The following is a 16,968-nucleotide window of genomic DNA, read 5'->3' as shown; positions in this document are numbered from 1 at the left end:
AATATATAATTTGCGTACAGATAGTAGGCCCGTTGTGGAGTAAAGGAGTTCAGTAGAATATTTGTATGGTTTAAAATGCATAACCTTTATTAAAGCACGTTGTGCACGTTCTACTTCCAAAAGTTTTGTTTTTGTGGCTCCGCCCCAGACCGGTATACAATAGGTTAAAATTGATTGCGCTAGTGTCACATATATTTTGTTTAGCAAATCCTTATCAGCAACATGGCGAAGTGTTTTAAAAGTCCATGTTATCTTCCTAATTCTGGATGTTATTAAATCTATTTGCGGATGCCAGGACAATCTTTCGTCAATTTGTATTCCCAGATATTTCACTGAGGTGACTCTATTTATGTAAGGACAATGGCATGTAGTAAGATTACATTGGTTGTGGATTTGAATACTAAAGTTGTTAGAAGGTTGAGTTTTTTTAGTTATTGAAAAGCAAATGTAGTTTGATTTGGTTGCGTTTAATGTGAGAAGATTAGATTGTAACCACGTAGCAATTTTTGATAGACCTACTTCAGCTTTCTGTCGAACGGCATCCCATGATTTCTCCGAAAATACTACTGCGGTGTCATCAGCGTATGAGTAAATTTTTGCATCATCTAATTTTAGTTTACAGACTAGGCTGTTTATGTATACTAAAAAGAGAGTAGGGCCCAAAACACTTCCCTGGGGAACTCCAGTTGTTATATCTGTGTCATCGCTGTAGTATTGTCCAATTTTAGTCTTTTGTGAACGATTTTGTAGGTAGTCTTTAAATAATTTTAGTGGAGTTCCTCTAATACCTATCTTTTCTAATTTATTTATAAGTAAATGAACCGAAACTGTGTCAAATGCCTTCTTAAGATCAAGGAAGACAGTAAGGCATTTGTCTTTTACGTCTAATTTGTCAACTATGTGTGTGCTTAAGGCAGTAATGGCATCCTCTGTGCATCTTCCAGATCTGAAACCGTATTGGTTGTTTGCTAGTATGTTGAATTTATTAAGATAGTTAAGTAATCTGATGTTTAATAGTTTTTCTAGGACCTTTGAAATACAGGATAAGACAGAAATCGGTCTGTAGTTATTGAGATCACTTTTGCTGCCGCTTTTATATATTGGTGTAATGATCGATCGTTTTAGAGGATTAGGGAAAACGCCTTGCTGAAAGCATAGGTTTGCTAAATGACAAATGATAGGAGCCAGTTCTACTACAGCTAATTTTAGAAATTTCGATGGGATACCATCCCATCCGGGAGCACTGTCCTCTTTCAGATTGGATATAACTTTATGAACCTCATCAACATCTGTATCCAGTAAACAAAGTGAAGTTAAATTTGTATCTTCTTCCTCAAGCGTCTTTACACCTATGTTAGATATTCCTATCTCGTCCGCAAGTTTATTCCCGATATTAGCTAGGTAAGCGTTTACATAATTTACTGATTCTAGGGGTGTGTTCTTAATTTTTAATAATGTTGTATTGTCCGACTTTCCCTGTTTTAAATTTGTAATTTTGTTTATGTTTTTCCAAAGATTTTTTGTATTTTTAGTTGATTTTTCTAAATTTTGTCTTTCGTAATTGCGTTTCAGTTTTTTTATAAGTTTGTTACAATGGTTGCGGTATCTTTTATATGTAATATTCAGTATTTCGTTATGAGGATCCATTTTAAGTTTCTTTTGCATTTTATTTCTATTTCTTATACAGCGTAAAATACCAATAATAATAGTAGTTAATATTTCCTCTTAATATTTATTCCGTCTTTTTTTTAGGGTGACCTGATTGTACATTTTCCAGGCGGAGCATTATCAGTCTGTGGTTCTGCTCTCTTAAGCAACAAAACACAATTTTCAGAAACTTGGTTATTCCATATTTACCTGGCGGAGCAGCATCCCTCGGCCATGCACCAGCACCAGCTGCCGCAAGCAGTGCCAGCAAAGCAGCCCACTCTGCACCGCTATGAATATTCTGCGCTGACGTCTTCACTATTTCGTAGATGCCGCACGATATCTGCCAAAAAGAAGACCGGTCAAGCGCGAGTCAGAATCATGATAATAAATTAAGACAAATAGGCTCAAAAAACATCTACGAAATCAAGTTCACCCATCCATTTTATGACCTTGCCAACCAAATAGGCTCAATAAAAAATTAATCTACAAAATCAAGTTCACCCATCCATTTTATGACCTTGCCAACCGTTGCTTAAATTCATTTTTTTATTTGTTGTAAGCGTTAATATAAATAAGTACTTTTTCTAAGAATATTACAAAAATTGGTAAAAAAAGCTCACGTTTAATGATCATAGAGTCCGGTAACAGACTGTCAAACAGACAGCGGAGTTTTAGTATCAAGATCCCCATTTTACCTAGTTTCCCACCCTTATTATTTCTACAAAACTCCAAAAATTTACACTTACCACATCAGCCTGCTGGTAGAACAGCTTATACGGCAAACGGAACAGCAGTTGCAGGTGCAATAATACCGTTGGAGCACACAATTCACATCTCATGAGACGGGCTGAAGTCCTCAACAGTGCTGTTAGCACTCGAGTTAGCGCGTAGTTACCGCGACTTGCTGCCCATAGCACTATGCGCTCTATGTGCGGCCCACAATCCTCCCATACGGTTAGGAGGCGGTCCCTGAGCAAAAAAAAAAAAAAATAAATAAATATTTCAGGACAATTTTCACACACGGCACGATCTGATCCCATACTAAGCTTTCGCTTGTGTTATGGAAACCAGATGGCTGATAAACATACATATATAATTTTAAATAAATACTTATATATAGATAATTAACACCCAGACACAGAGCAAACATCTATGTTCATCACACAAATATTTGCCCCGGGTGGGAATCGAACCCACGACCTCTGGCTTTGAAGGCAACCGGTCAGTCCAACCAACCAAATAAAAAATAAATATAGGCATACAGATACATACAGTTTAGAAGGCGGTTCCTAGAAAGAATAATAGTTAAATCCGGCTCGAAGGACCAATGAAGGAAGGAATATTTAAATAAGAAATAGTAAAATATAAGATATTCTTTTTTTTTCAATACATTGGTTGCTCAGGTTGCTTGGAAAAAATTGCTTGAAGCAATAAAGCCACCCTTTGCATCAAATGTCCTGTCTGTGTGTGTCAAATTTGTTTACATGAATATTATAAGAAATAGCTTTACTTACCGATTTTGAATTAACGTTTGTCCCAGAAGTTCGAAGAAGAATATGGTTATGTCTTCTAATTGTGGATTGAGCTGTAGGCTGTCTGAATCCGGCGGAGTGCCTACCGCTAGCATAGCTTGAATGAGTTCCTGTAGGAAATGTTATAATTTGATAAATAGTTATTCAAATACAGAAAACCATTCAAATTGAAACAATCAATCCTTTTAAATAGCGTTTTATCTCTTAGGGCTGATTTTTCAATCCTTGGTTAAAACTTATATGTCGAATAACGTATTAAACTACCATATAGGAAAGGTATTGCCCGTATTTGACATTTTACGGGTGACATTTTAATATTATCGTGTAATACTTTATTGGACGAGTAAGTTTTATCCAAGGATTGAAAAATCGGCCCTTAATCTAACTGGCTTTAACAAATAACATAAATAAAATAAGCCTCAAAAATTGTCCGAACCAAAACTCTGCCTATGCGTACATTCGGCAAAGTCTCACATAGTCTACGATATAAGTTATTAATTTTTAATTAACGTTTTAACTGTCACTCGGACATTCATGACGAACTTTTAATTTACGAATCTAGTCGTTTTTAGTACTTCAATGGAATAATCGACTTTTATACTACAACTTACTTGCAGACTTTCAACAGGCAGGAATTTAGTCTCAGACACGAGTAGGCCGGGCAAGTTGCAAGCCGCTACGCATTCCGTGGCCGCGTCTATGAGCGCTTTCTCGTGTGGTGTTGGCGCACGTATACCTTAGGAGGAATATTTTATAAGTTTGAGTTGTAGTTACTCATATGTACAAGGAACAATAGAATTCTTCTTAAAACTTGAGTTACCAACTTTATAACTTAAAATTTTAAAAACATCTGACTATCTGTCACGTTTTCTGAATGTACCTAATCCTTTTGACCTGTTTATATGATTCATCAGTGCAATGTAGTATATACAAGTTATACAGCAATCAATGATCAATGAAAGATTTTTAATGGAATTCATTCATTCATTCAGAAGTAAAATTTGTATGTGTTTGCGTAACAAATAAACATTTGCCATTTGAATGGCATCTTTTGCTAGAAACGTAGGCGTTTTTTTTTCTTTAATAAATCCGAGCAAAGCATGGTTAAAATAGTACAGTAGCCATATTAAAACTTACCAGTCTCTCCCAGTGCAATATACGAATATATGCTGGACAGTAGACCACTATCTGTGCCGCGACTCGCTTCACGAATGAGCGACACTGTGCCCGTTGGCGATAGATAGTCCTCTGCTTCTACTAGACACTGTAGAGAAAACATAGTGTAAATCAAACACGTAAAAAAAATTAATATTTTATAAATACTCTAATTTCGCTCAAGAGTAAGGTAAAATAATTGGCGATTTTATTAACTACTAAATTGGTGTGTTACTGCAAACATTTCTACGTTGCTGTCAGCACTTCTACTTTGCTGAATACACTTCTACGATGCTGTCAGCACTTCTACGTTGCTGAATACACTTATACGTTGCTGAATACACTTCTCCGTTGCTGTGAGCACTTCTACGAAGCTGAATACACTTCTACGTTGCTGAATACACTTCTACGATGCTGTCAGCACTTTAACGTTGCTGAATACACTTCTACGTTGCTGAATAGACTTCTACGTCGCTGTGAGCACTTCTACGTTGCTAAATACACTTCTACGTTGCTGAATACACTTCTACGTTGCTGTCAGCACTTCTAACTTGCTGTGAGCACTTTTACGTCGCTGTCAGCGTTTCTACGTTGCTGTGAGCACTTAACGTTGCTGAATACACTTCTACGTTGCTCACAACACTCATACGTGGCTGACAACAATCATACGTCGCTGACAACACTCCTACATCGCTGCAAACACTTCTGCATTGCTAAAAATCGAGGCGAATGCGTTCCATTTGCCTGCTTTTGATGGGTGCTAATGTATACCGGACTTTTACGTCTAATTCTTTTCCACTTCTCACGAGCAGTTGGCAGTCATTGTCAGGGGGGGGGGTGATGGGTTTTAGGCAGGAAAAAGTAAAGATTGTTAAATAAACTTGAGATTTTTTATTAGCTTATATGCGTAGCACAAAGGGTAAAGGCGGAAGAGAAAAAATATTACGATGACAGATAGGTATTTGACATAGACACATTCGTTAATATATTATAGTGCCACAAACTTATCTGACCCGGTGACGGTGTCACTGATGTCGATTTCTTTTTATATAAACAAAATATTCCGTATGAAAAGTATGTGAAAATGTGACATTTCAAAATGGCGGCACGTAGTTCCAGTTTTTGCCACCGGGTCAGATAAGTTTGTGGCAATGTAAACTGGTTTGACCAACAGGGGCTACCCACCTTGGGCAGCAGGCGGCCCGCGTACAGCTCGCACGTGATGTCGAGCAGGTGCCGCCAGCCCGCGCGCACGCAGTCCGCGTGCCGCGCGCACACCGCGCACGCGCGCCGCAGCGCCACCTGCGCCTTGCTCGCCTGTCCCAGCGACACTCCTGTACGACAATCATATCAATTATATAACATTTTATCACAATTACATGAATATACCCTTATAAGTCATCAAAATGCCCTCAAATTTCTTATACATCGTAAAAAAAACAATTCCTGATATTTTTTTCATTATTTATCATTATAAGTCACCTCTGTTCTATGTTGCTGAATACACTTTCTACGTTGCTGTCAGCACTTCTACGTTGCTGAATACACTTCTACGTCGCTGTCAGCATTTTTACGTTTATTATTACAAAGCATACTACCCACTTAATACGTACAGACAAATAGCAAAACGAAAAATATTCACACTTTAACCTTCATTCCATCATAACTTTATTCTACCATTTACAAACACTTCTACCCCCCTTCTAACACTCACCAACAGCAATATACGAGGCGTGGTGGGGCGCCAACAGCCCCGTAAACTTGCTGAGCGTGAGCAGCAGCGTGTCGAGCGTGAGCGTGTCCTGCGCGGGCCGCAAGCGAGCCACCAGCGCAGCGCACCGCTCGAGTCCGCTCAGAGCGACTAGCGCGAGGCAGTCGCGGGAGTTGGACTCGATCTCTTCAGGTGTGGGTGGGGTCGAGCGTTCGAACGCTGCGGATAGGGCTGTCACCTGTGAGAAATTAATCGGTTAGAATAAAAGGGAAAAAACTAGACATTGCATCGAAGAATATGGTTAGAGAAATTTAAAAAAAAGTTAAGAAATTATAACATTGTAACCGATGTTTGATAAGTGTAAAAAGTTTGAATAAAAATCTGTCCATTTAAAGTTGTTTAAAATTAAGTTCAATACATAATTGGTTACATGCAAAAATACAGGTAAAGCTAATAATAGCGCTTAAACAGGGTATAAATTAGTCTTCTATTTAGTTATTTGGCACCACATCTAGCGTAGGCCTGAAGTGGCACATGCTGAGTGGCTTTCCCCTTCCGCTCTATATGCATATTCTTTTGAAGTAAAACTTCTTTCGAGAGTAAAATTTAAAGGTTGCGTCATGGTGTAAGGCGACGATTTTGGTACCTTTAAATCTTGGTAAAGAAGTTTCACTTCTGATACATGTGCTCGTCTTACACATTCTTTTTTCCTTATTATCTAGTGTGTACGCACCGCGGGCGGGCAGGCAGCGGGCAGCAGGCGGGCGTGCAGCGAGCAGGCTTTGGGCGCGAGGCGGTAGGCGGCGGCCGCCGTGCGCCCGCGCCGCTGCAGCACGCGCCACAGGTACGCGTCGCGCACGGGACCCACGCGTTCTGCCGGCATTACCATCTCCTCGTTCCTGACAAACGTTAACAAGAGGTTAAAGGTGTTATATCTATATATATAAAAAACTCAAAGGTGACTGATATAGTGATCTATCAACGCACAGCCCAAACCACTGGACGTATCGGGCTGAAATTTGGCATGCAGGTAGATGTCAAATAGTAGGCGTCCCCTAAGAAAGGATTTCCCGAAATTCTTGCGGGAACGGGGAAAAACGGGGATGCACGTACAAAGTCGTGGGCGGAAGCTAGTTTATAATATAAATGGGGGAATCAGTACGGGAATAAATAACGCACACCGAATAGAATCAAGACTGACATTTATTTTACAAATACCCACATAGCAAATATTATGATCCACAGATAATGCATAATATAAATACACTACAAAAGGTTGCGGGCTCGAATATTTATAAACCATTTATATGCCATAAAACCAAAAATATCAAATTCAACATTAAGATTTTCTCCGAGCGTTTGACACTGTCGTTTTCAATTATTCTTGCTAAACATAAAGCCGTTAGTGTTGAAGCAAAACGCTGTTTCATGCGTCATTTAAAGAGATGTGACATAATTTTAAATATAATACAATCTGTGCGCGACGGCTATCTAGTTATAATGAAGCCAAAGTATTTTTTGGAGTACCACAAGGAACTACTCTGGGGCCTACGATATTTCTCATATATGTTAATGGGCTGTGAGACTAAAATATAAGTTTTTGTGTGATATTGAATATTTTTATCCGCAATAACAATGATTGAACGAAAAAATAGAAGTCATTATTAAAATATCATCTGTAACAACACAATTTTCAACATATTTCTCAGTTTGTATTTGTATTTTTACAATGTTATACTTTAAGAATCAAAATAATTGTGTATAATTTGTGATTCCCATGTTCTATGTAAAAAACATTTATTACTTACTTGATAGAATAGAAGACCTCCTTCAGCATATCCGTCGGGAAGTCCCCAGAGCCGTTACAGCCACGCAAGTTGCGCACAAAATCGTCCACTGTCATGGGCACGTTGAGTTTCTTAGCGTTGTGGTTGTGCTGGTCCATGTTCAGCATTATCACGGCGTATGCTAGTCGGAACGCTGCATCTGTATTCGCGAATGGACAGCCGTTTGTTGTCTGTGGATGGGAAATTAATTAATTAAACGATTGTATTATTTTCGAGATGGTTGCTTACCTTGGCTTGATGGTAAGTAATTACTATCGTTTATAATCATTCATATTAAGTAAGGATTTGGTTATTGCTGCTCTTGCTGTTGCTCCTGTTGTTACTGCTGTTACTGCTGCTACATCTGCTGCTGTTGCTACTGTTACTCACGCTGCTGCTAATGGAGCTGCTATTCTTACCACTGCTGCTAAAGCAGCTGCTGTAGTTACTAGTGTTGTTACTGCAACTATGGAGTTTCTTGCCGATTCTTCTCCATAGATACTGCTTTCCGAATCGGAGGTAAATGTTAAAAATACTAACCTATGTAATGACGATTCGAAAGTGCTACTAAATAGTAGTCTAATTGAATAAATGAATGTTTGAGTTTGAGTTTGAGTTTGAATTATTGTTGTTGAATTATTGCTGTAACTGCTGTTGCTACAAATGCTACTGTCGTTGCTTCCGTCGGTGCTGCTAATGCAGCTTTTGTTTTCACCGCTGCTGCTGCATTAGCTGCTATAGCTAGTAGTGCTGTTACTGCTATAACTGCCGATACATCTGTTGTTTTTGCTGCTGCTGCTGCTACTGCTGCTGTTGCTGCTGCTACTGCTGCTGCTGCTGCTACTGTCGCTGCTGCCACTCACGTGCCAGCGCTCGGCGAACTTCTCCATGACGAGGAAGATGAGCGGCGCTTCGCCGGGCAGGCGGAACGTCTCCAGGTAGAGCCGCAGCGCCTGCTCGATGCGAAGCCGCGAGTAGTCGAAGCTGTTCGCGAATGCTGTCAGCACGCTCGGCCCGTCGTCCTCGCCGCGGGATGAGCGCTTGCATATGTATTCGCCTGGGAGAAGGATATTAGGTCTAAATACGACGGCTAGAAAATAATTTTTTATTTTAATAAAAGAAATATTCAAAATTTGACTATTGCTTTTTTACCACACGAGTGAAGCCACGGATAACAGCTGCGAACAATAACAAATTACAATTTCGAACATGAACGATTAATGTTCAAACTCTAGTGTATACGTTTATTGAAAAACTCTAGATGCGTAGGCAGAGTTTTCTATCGGACAACATTTGCTTGTGAGTCGGGTTGTAATGAGTTATAATTGTTATAAACATATCATTCATTACGTGCATTGTATCAAGTATGGAATTATCTTGAAAAATATGGCCTTCCCGGTTTTTCATCAGATTAACTCAATCAAAAACATTCACTATTTATTATGTTTCTAATAGCCTCGTCCTCCTTCTACTTACCAATCATTTTCTTATCCAAATCTGGATTTTCCCTAAGGAAGTTGGCCACTTCATCAGGATCTAAAGGCGTGGCCAGAACGCCGTGCTCTTGAAGGAATTCTATACCCCGCTCTGGTTTTTGGTTGAACAGCTCTGTACCTTGGGTTACCCACTTGAAAAAAAAATATATATATATTTCTTTAAATGTACATAGCATTTTGAAGAATTTTTTGACATGTCACAAAATTTTAAATTTTTTTATGAACGGCCATTATTTTGACTGCCCCAGATTTGAGTTAATATGTGGAGAAAAAATAAATTCATTCCTATAAACAATGAAGTTTTAAATTTTAATCATCATAATAAGACAAAAAAAAAATACATTACTTCCCAAACCTACCTTCTTCATATTCTTAATATTGTCCAATTCCGCATCACTTGGTATTTCCACCGAGGGCTTATGCCTCGCAGACCTTCCTCCACCAAAGTACTGACTTATATCATGTGTCACATGGTCACTGACCACAGACGCATCATCCATTCCCCCTAATTCCAAGGACACATGACCACCACGACCATATTCCACTCCTATCCTCTCTACTTCCCTATCATCTGTCACTTCTTCTTTCTCCTTCTGACTAGTTCCAATTTCTATAGCTTCTATTATAGTCATTAGCACTTCTAGTGACAAACTGTGTATATTATAAGCGGTGGAAGACACTACGTTTTTGGAGAGTAGCTTCGTCAATTCTTCGAACACATTTATACAGTACACATCACAGTCGAAGTTAAGATAGAGTTCCGTACATAGTCCAGGAATTCTGAACATTTGGGCCAAGTTTTCTAGAGAAATATGGTGTATTTCTTTTAACTCGTATATCGCTTTGCTCGTGTCTATGGATAGTATTTCTATGATTTTCTTGAAGAACGCCTCCATTTGGAACTTTAAGTGCACGCGGAGTGCTTCGAATAGGAGGAACCAGATTTGTAGGTCGAGCGCGAATATTGAAATTCTCTCTGTGTCCAACAGCTGTTGACAGAAATAAGATTGTTACTAATTGCGACGCTTGACGGCAGATTTTTATCAGTACAGGCAAAAAGGGGAAAAGATTTGTGTTTATTAGCCTAAAAAAAAACTTTTAAAGGGTACATGATCGACGGGTATTTAAAATTAGATGTTTTGACCAAAAATGACAAAAATATACCTACTGTTTTTAATACAAAGACAGTTTACAAAATTAATTTATATTTATATGATTATAATAGTTATTTTGTAAAATGTTGTAAAACTGACATGATTTAAAAGAGCAACTATGGAGTTTCTTGCCGATTCTTCTCCGTAGATACTGCTTTCCGAATCGGTGGTAAATGTTGAAAATATGTAATGACGTTTCAAACGTGCTTCTAGAAGAAGTCTAATTAAATAAATAAATGTTTGAGTTTAATGAAACCATGTTGTTTTAGCAATCCCCACTTACACTCAACAGATTCCTGCACAATGGATCCTTGATCAGGTACATGAGGGAGGTGTACGAAGCCAGGTGGTCAGCAGCCACCTCCAGCACCACCTGGACCAGCTGCAGCCCCAGGTGCACCATTGCTGATGTGTTCTGGGTATCGAGGGGATTGCACAGGGATATGAGGAACCTACACGTACCGAGAAACGAAAACTCAATATTAAATATGAAATTATTTTTTTAATGGTATTAGAAAATGTCAACAAAGTATAATTATTTGAATGTAGAATTAATTTGATGATGATTTTGATTAAATTCTGTTATGCAAGAGGAATGAAATTTTAAGGAATAAATTTTATTTTAAATATATCTTTTCTAATAGAAACATTAAATTTTTATTGTAATAGCAACATTTAAATTTAATTTAATCTTCATCTAAGATATTGTAACATTTAATGAATATAATTATGTAGTAGTCACAGATACTTTTTATTAAAGTTCGGAAAAATATAATACGTAAAACCTCTACTTATTTAATTCTTACTCCGATACGACAAATTGATATATGCATACCGAATCGATGGGTAAAATGTATTAGCCACATAATATTGTAATTAAAACATCTATAATTAACCGACTTCAAATAAAGGAGGAGGTTATCAATACAGCCGGTATGTTTTTTTTTATGTATGTACACCGATTACTCCGAGGTTTCTGAACCGATTTACGTGATTCTTTCTTTGTTCGATGCGGGATGGTGTCGAATTGGTCCCATACAAATTTTATTTGGATAGGCTCAGTAGTTTTTATTTTATGAGCATTTTTGTATGTATTTGTAAATGTTGCAAGTACAAGTTTGAAGTCGGTTGTTTTTAACGCAGTTATGACTTGTTTGTAACTACATTCTTGCAAATAAATATAATTTGAATTTGATTATGATTGTCACCTAACATTACCTACCTACCTTGACCTATAAAAAAACCATCAAAAACAAACCTGAAAATCTCTCTAATACACGTAAGTCCATAGGGCTGTAGATTCAAGCTGTCATCTTGTGCCGTGAACCGAATGCCTCTGTGGTTCACGTATTCTTCTACTTTTTCCTTATCTTCGTTCTGCGTCTCTTCTTTTGGCTCTTCTTTGTTCTCTTCTGTGATAAGCGGCTCTTCTGCTGTTGCTGTTGGTAGTATGGAAAATTTTGTGGTAAATAAATTGATCTATGAAAAATTTTTAAAGAATAGAAAAATTCGATCACGGCGGTATTCGAACCCGCATCTTTCGCCTAGGAATCCCCGCCTCGTAATCAATATTTTCCCATATATATAAGGCATTTGAATAATTATTAATTATTATAATAAAGTCATTTAAAGTCTAAATAATAAGTTGTGCCATTTTCGAAGTCTGTTAAAAAGCTTACATATTCATAAAACTCAACATACCTTCCACAACTTCCCCGACTTCCACCGCCTCTATCTGCTCACTCTCTTCTTTCTTCTCTTCTTCTTCTTTCTCTTTCTCTTCTTGCGATCCACTAACGCATTTCTCGAGCAGTTGACTTATAGGTGTATTTCCATTAGCCAGGTCCATGGAAGAATGGCGGCCATGACGTTTTGGACTTTTGATACCATCTACTGGTTCTATGGTTATCTCTGCTTCGTTTATTAGGTTCTTGTCTTGGCTGGAAGGATAATATAACATCTATAATATAAAAATGAATCGCAAAATGTGTTGGTAAGCGCATAACTCGAGAACGGCTGAAGCGATTTTGTTAATTTTTTTTAAATATTCCTTGAAGTATGAGGGTGGTTCTTATGGAGAGAAAATGTAAAAATGTACCACGGACAAAGCCGGGGCGGACCTCTAGTTGTCAATAAATTATATCATTAGTAATATTATAAATGTGAATGTGTGTTTGTTTCACGTCGCAAAGGAGTGATTTAGTACGAGGGCGAGGCCGCGTGCGAAAAGCTATTATATTAGTAAGTATTATTAAAAGAAAAATTACTGATTTTCACTTTATCATCAACATGTTTTTAAAGGAAAGATAATTATTCACACGCAGATTCTCTCTCAAGGTGAGACCAAGTGTAATTGTTGCAGCCTTTTTATATCATACTAGCTTTCCGCCCACGGATTCGCCCGCGTTTTCAAAGAAAAACCTGCGTATCTCCCGTTCCCGTGGGATTTCCGGGATAAAACCTTGCCTATGTGTTAATTCAAGTTGCCCTCTTTATGTGTGCTAAATTTCATTGAAATCGGTCCAGTAATTTATGCGTGAAAACCATACATACATACAAACATAATTACAAACCTCTCCTCTTTATAATATTAGTATAGAAGAAGAAAAAATAAGTGTTTTCAATGTCGCAACATTAACACTGTATGAGCAGAAGTTTATATATAATATTATTTTAATCAAGACCATAATATCATAACATTAATTATTTATTGTTCTTTATTCAAAATTACTTACTTCTGTCCAATATTAGTAAGGGTTTTATTAACTTCTGTTTCCGTTGGACTTTCAGCCACAGCTGGCTCGGCTACAGGCGATTTTCTATCTAAGGAATTTGTACCTGAGAAAATAAAATAATATGATCTTGTGTCTTTATTCAAATTTCAAATTCAAATTCAAATTTCATTTATTTTCAAAAATGTAGTTACAAAAAAGGTGTTGTTACAATATTAAGGCGCTAATACATTCTACCCACTACTTGGTTGTGCAATATATTATTTATATTGTCAACACTTTTTCATCTAAAGTTAACAGAGCGAAGATAGGACGCGAGGCTATTATTTTAGATCAACCAACTGAATTAGAATGTATGTTTATTTATTTATTTATTTAATGTTATGTAGGTATTGGTATAAAACTACAATAAATCTGCTTAATAATGCTAACATATGCACGAGATAACATAAAATTAATTTATCGTGGGATTATAATGGGAAAAAATTATAGTTACGTATTAATAATTATTATTTAGCTATTATAAATAAAATTGAGAAAAAGACAAACCATAAAATAATTGAGTTTTCTCGTAAATTTTTTTTAATATGACGTCGAAACGATTTTTAGATTATAATTTCGACGAAGTAAAAATATTGTTTAAATAGCAAAGTATCGAAAACAATTAACTCTCGTAATGTCATAAATCGTTTTACGAAATATTGTTCTTTTTGCATTGAATTTTCCGAAAATTCTATTTTTGTCACGCCAAAATTACTAAACGAATTCTGATGATATTATAACAATAATTAAATATGATCGGTAATTCATTGATATCATTTAAAGGAGGCGCCGATACATAGGGGTAGTCAACAGCCTCGCGAAAACAAAAATTACGTGTTGAGTATGTCTTGATAGCCATACCCCGCACACCGTTGCCGGCATGCGTACCATCAAAGCGGTAAACACCCTTTTTATCGAAGTTTTCTAATGGGCTCATCTTATAAACTATCGTAAACATTTCATAAGCGCGATTTAAAATATCATAAAACGAACTTAACGACATCTAGTGACGGTTTTCGCAAGTCGATTATGATGACGACTTTAAATTGTAAATAACGTAATTAGCAGCTAATTTTTATGTTTTAATAACATAATTCGTTGTGATTCGAAATTTCAGCAATAATTGAGTTCACTGCAACTTTATAGTAATAATTCCATATTCTATGAAACTAAATTGACTGAAATTACCAAAATGATGGAGATTTTCAATCATGCATTTTCTTTTTAGGAATTGTTTGCACAAAATATACTCTGCGATCTATAGAAACTTATGCGTGTTTTGTCAACATTTTATTTGGCGATCTTTTTAATCATTTTTGATAACTTAATCAAAATTAATAAATTTAAAACAATACTTGGAAGCTTCCCAATTTTCAATAATCATGAAAAATTATAATTAAAATTTCAGCATTATGGTTTTTTTTTATTTCTATCCATTGTTGATTTGTCGCCTCAAACATAACATTTATTATAAGTAACTAATTTATAACTTACTGTGAGCATTAGTAAGCGATTTCCTCTTGTTCACCTTATCACGTCTCTTCAGTGACAAACCGAGTGTGGCGAAGCTGTGAGGGTTGTCCTCGATGGGAAACTGCGGCAATCTCATGAAGATCAGCTGCGTCATGTCCCGTAGGCACTGTTCGGCGTTGCGGCGTAATAGTTCTAGTGATGATTAAAATGAAATGAAATAAATTTCTTTTGTCCAGTAAGTTGTAACATAATTTTACAAATGTTGAAGACAGTGGATCCCAAGTGAAGTCAATGTTTTGTTATGTGTGTAACAGACACCTTTAAAGTTTAAACTCAATTCAACCCAATTTAAATACAGAGATTCAATTCATTACCTGTAAAACTATCAAGGATCAGTGACAATAAAATAATCGCAAGAAATAAAGCCTGTTTTTTAGTTTTTAACTTATATTTTCTTGATAATATTATGATAGAGATATATTAAAACAAAATTGCAGGTTTACAAAGTTGCCATAGTTTGTGAAAATAGTAAAAACATATTAATTTTTGATCAAAAATATACTTTGTACTATAAATGTACTTCCGGTGGTCCTTTTTACAATAGCTTTCTTTATTTATTTATAAATTACATAATTAAAAAATACATATTTATAACCTGTGAGTCTTGTCTCAAAGCAGATACGGAAGCAGCTGAGCATAATCTCGCACACACTGTCGTCAGTTAACATGGCACCTTCTGGGCTCAGCATCAGTGTTCTTAGGACCTGAAATTGTACCATGAAATAAAATACATTAATCTATCTTCTATTTACAAGTTTGAAAACATGATTTTGAATGTTATTATTTTTTTCAGCTATTGAGGATGACATTACCAAAGAATAAATATTTAAAAATAATCATTCTAACAACTGACTGTTCTGTAATTTTGAATTGATAATTGTTGTGCAAGAAGCTTATATATCTAATACACTGGAGATTTCAGTATGAACATTTAACTTGTAACAAGAAAATATGACATTGAATGACGCCTGTTACATGTTTTTTTATCCCTTTCACACCTAACTTGGTCACCCCCACAGAAAGAGATAAAAAAACATACAGGCGTCATTCAATGTCATATTTCTTGTTACATGTTAATGTTCATACTGAAATCTCCAGTGTATATTAGATATAAGCTTCTTGTTGTTGTGTAATAGAACTATGTAAAGATATTAAACAACATACTTGTAAAATTTTCATAAGAACAACTCCGTCTGATGAATGATCGGTGCCCACAAAGCGGGCGTGGGTCACTGCATCTGCTATGTCTTCCACAGTTGCTGGTACACTAGGGTGTGTTGGGTCTGGAATTTTATGAACAAAGAAATAAATTGAATATTATTGTACAATTAATTTTTAAAAGTTGTATCTAATATAAGAGTGATATATGTCAATGAAAATAAAAGGATGCCGTTTCCAATTAGAATGAAGCTTAAATTTACAATAATTTAATTACCTATCAGTCCATATGATAAGAACTTGTGTATTGAAGAAAGAGCAAGACTAGTGACAGGCCCTGTAGTTTCCTTGCTTCGAATCACTTCCAGGAACGGACTCAAATACGTAGCGGGATCAAGGAGCCTCAGATCGTCCACTTGATTCAGAATTATTTTAAGGTCTTGGAAAGTTTTCATGAGCATGTCGTACTCTTCATTCGGAAAGGAATGTGAGCCCCATCGTGTGCTCCGTCGCATGGCGGTGACCAGCATGGCCATCTCGCCCTGTACGACGAAAATTCCATTCCCAGGTAGAGACATTTTTATGAATTTTCAAATCGTTGCAACTTCTATCCAAAATTGATCAACAATTTTAGTCATTTAATTGCCACGTATGTCGCACTTGTCACATATTTGGATAATAAACACAACACAAAACTAATTATGAATAATATTTTGTAGAATATTTACACAAATATATCATAGAAATCAATAGAAAATCACAAAAATTACAACTTATTTTAATCTCATCACTGACATGTTGACGTTTCAGAATTTTAGTTACGCTATTCACCGCTAGAGTAGTAAGTGTCAAAAACAGACGTAGATACCTGGTAATTGATCAATTTTTTTCAAATCGATTAACCACCATTAACACATCACTCGATTACTTGAATCGCAAATGTGCAACTACCTTTAATAGATTATTTTTGCTATTGGTA

General features: G+C 36.4%; 1 protein-coding gene and 1 non-coding gene across 2 annotated transcripts in view; both read right to left on the bottom strand.

Annotated features, from left to right (window-relative positions):
- LOC123697847 (Golgi-specific brefeldin A-resistance guanine nucleotide exchange factor 1) overlaps window positions 1–16,793 on the bottom strand; it is a 35,246-nt gene extending 18,453 nt beyond the window's left edge. The window contains exons 1-20 of the mRNA XM_045644409.1: window positions 16,267–16,793; window positions 15,996–16,114; window positions 15,427–15,535; window positions 14,793–14,963; window positions 13,260–13,362; window positions 12,226–12,464; window positions 11,783–11,963; window positions 10,808–10,976; window positions 9,730–10,359; window positions 9,351–9,501; window positions 8,738–8,931; window positions 7,857–8,065; window positions 6,782–6,947; window positions 6,052–6,286; window positions 5,523–5,671; window positions 4,320–4,446; window positions 3,794–3,918; window positions 3,165–3,292; window positions 2,397–2,619; window positions 1,858–1,990 (exon numbers count right to left, since the gene is read on the bottom strand). Of these exons, the coding sequence (XP_045500365.1) occupies window positions 1,858–1,990; window positions 2,397–2,619; window positions 3,165–3,292; window positions 3,794–3,918; window positions 4,320–4,446; window positions 5,523–5,671; window positions 6,052–6,286; window positions 6,782–6,947; window positions 7,857–8,065; window positions 8,738–8,931; window positions 9,351–9,501; window positions 9,730–10,359; window positions 10,808–10,976; window positions 11,783–11,963; window positions 12,226–12,464; window positions 13,260–13,362; window positions 14,793–14,963; window positions 15,427–15,535; window positions 15,996–16,114; window positions 16,267–16,567 (3,862 nt within the window). The 5' untranslated portion in view covers window positions 16,568–16,793. The remainder of the gene's footprint in view (window positions 1–1,857; window positions 1,991–2,396; window positions 2,620–3,164; window positions 3,293–3,793; window positions 3,919–4,319; window positions 4,447–5,522; window positions 5,672–6,051; window positions 6,287–6,781; window positions 6,948–7,856; window positions 8,066–8,737; window positions 8,932–9,350; window positions 9,502–9,729; window positions 10,360–10,807; window positions 10,977–11,782; window positions 11,964–12,225; window positions 12,465–13,259; window positions 13,363–14,792; window positions 14,964–15,426; window positions 15,536–15,995; window positions 16,115–16,266) is intronic.
- LOC123698291 lies at window positions 14,081–14,211 on the bottom strand. Its single transcript, XR_006752397.1, has one exon. It is a non-coding gene; the product is annotated as a U11 spliceosomal RNA (small nuclear RNA).
- Window positions 16,794–16,968: the final 175 nt, after the last annotated feature.

This window comes from Colias croceus, chromosome 15, assembly GCF_905220415.1.
Source record: "Colias croceus chromosome 15, ilColCroc2.1".
NCBI classification, from domain to species: domain Eukaryota; kingdom Metazoa; phylum Arthropoda; class Insecta; order Lepidoptera; family Pieridae; genus Colias; species Colias croceus.
Note: the sequence above shows the minus strand (reverse complement) of the source record. Positions and strands in the feature narration are given on the sequence as shown.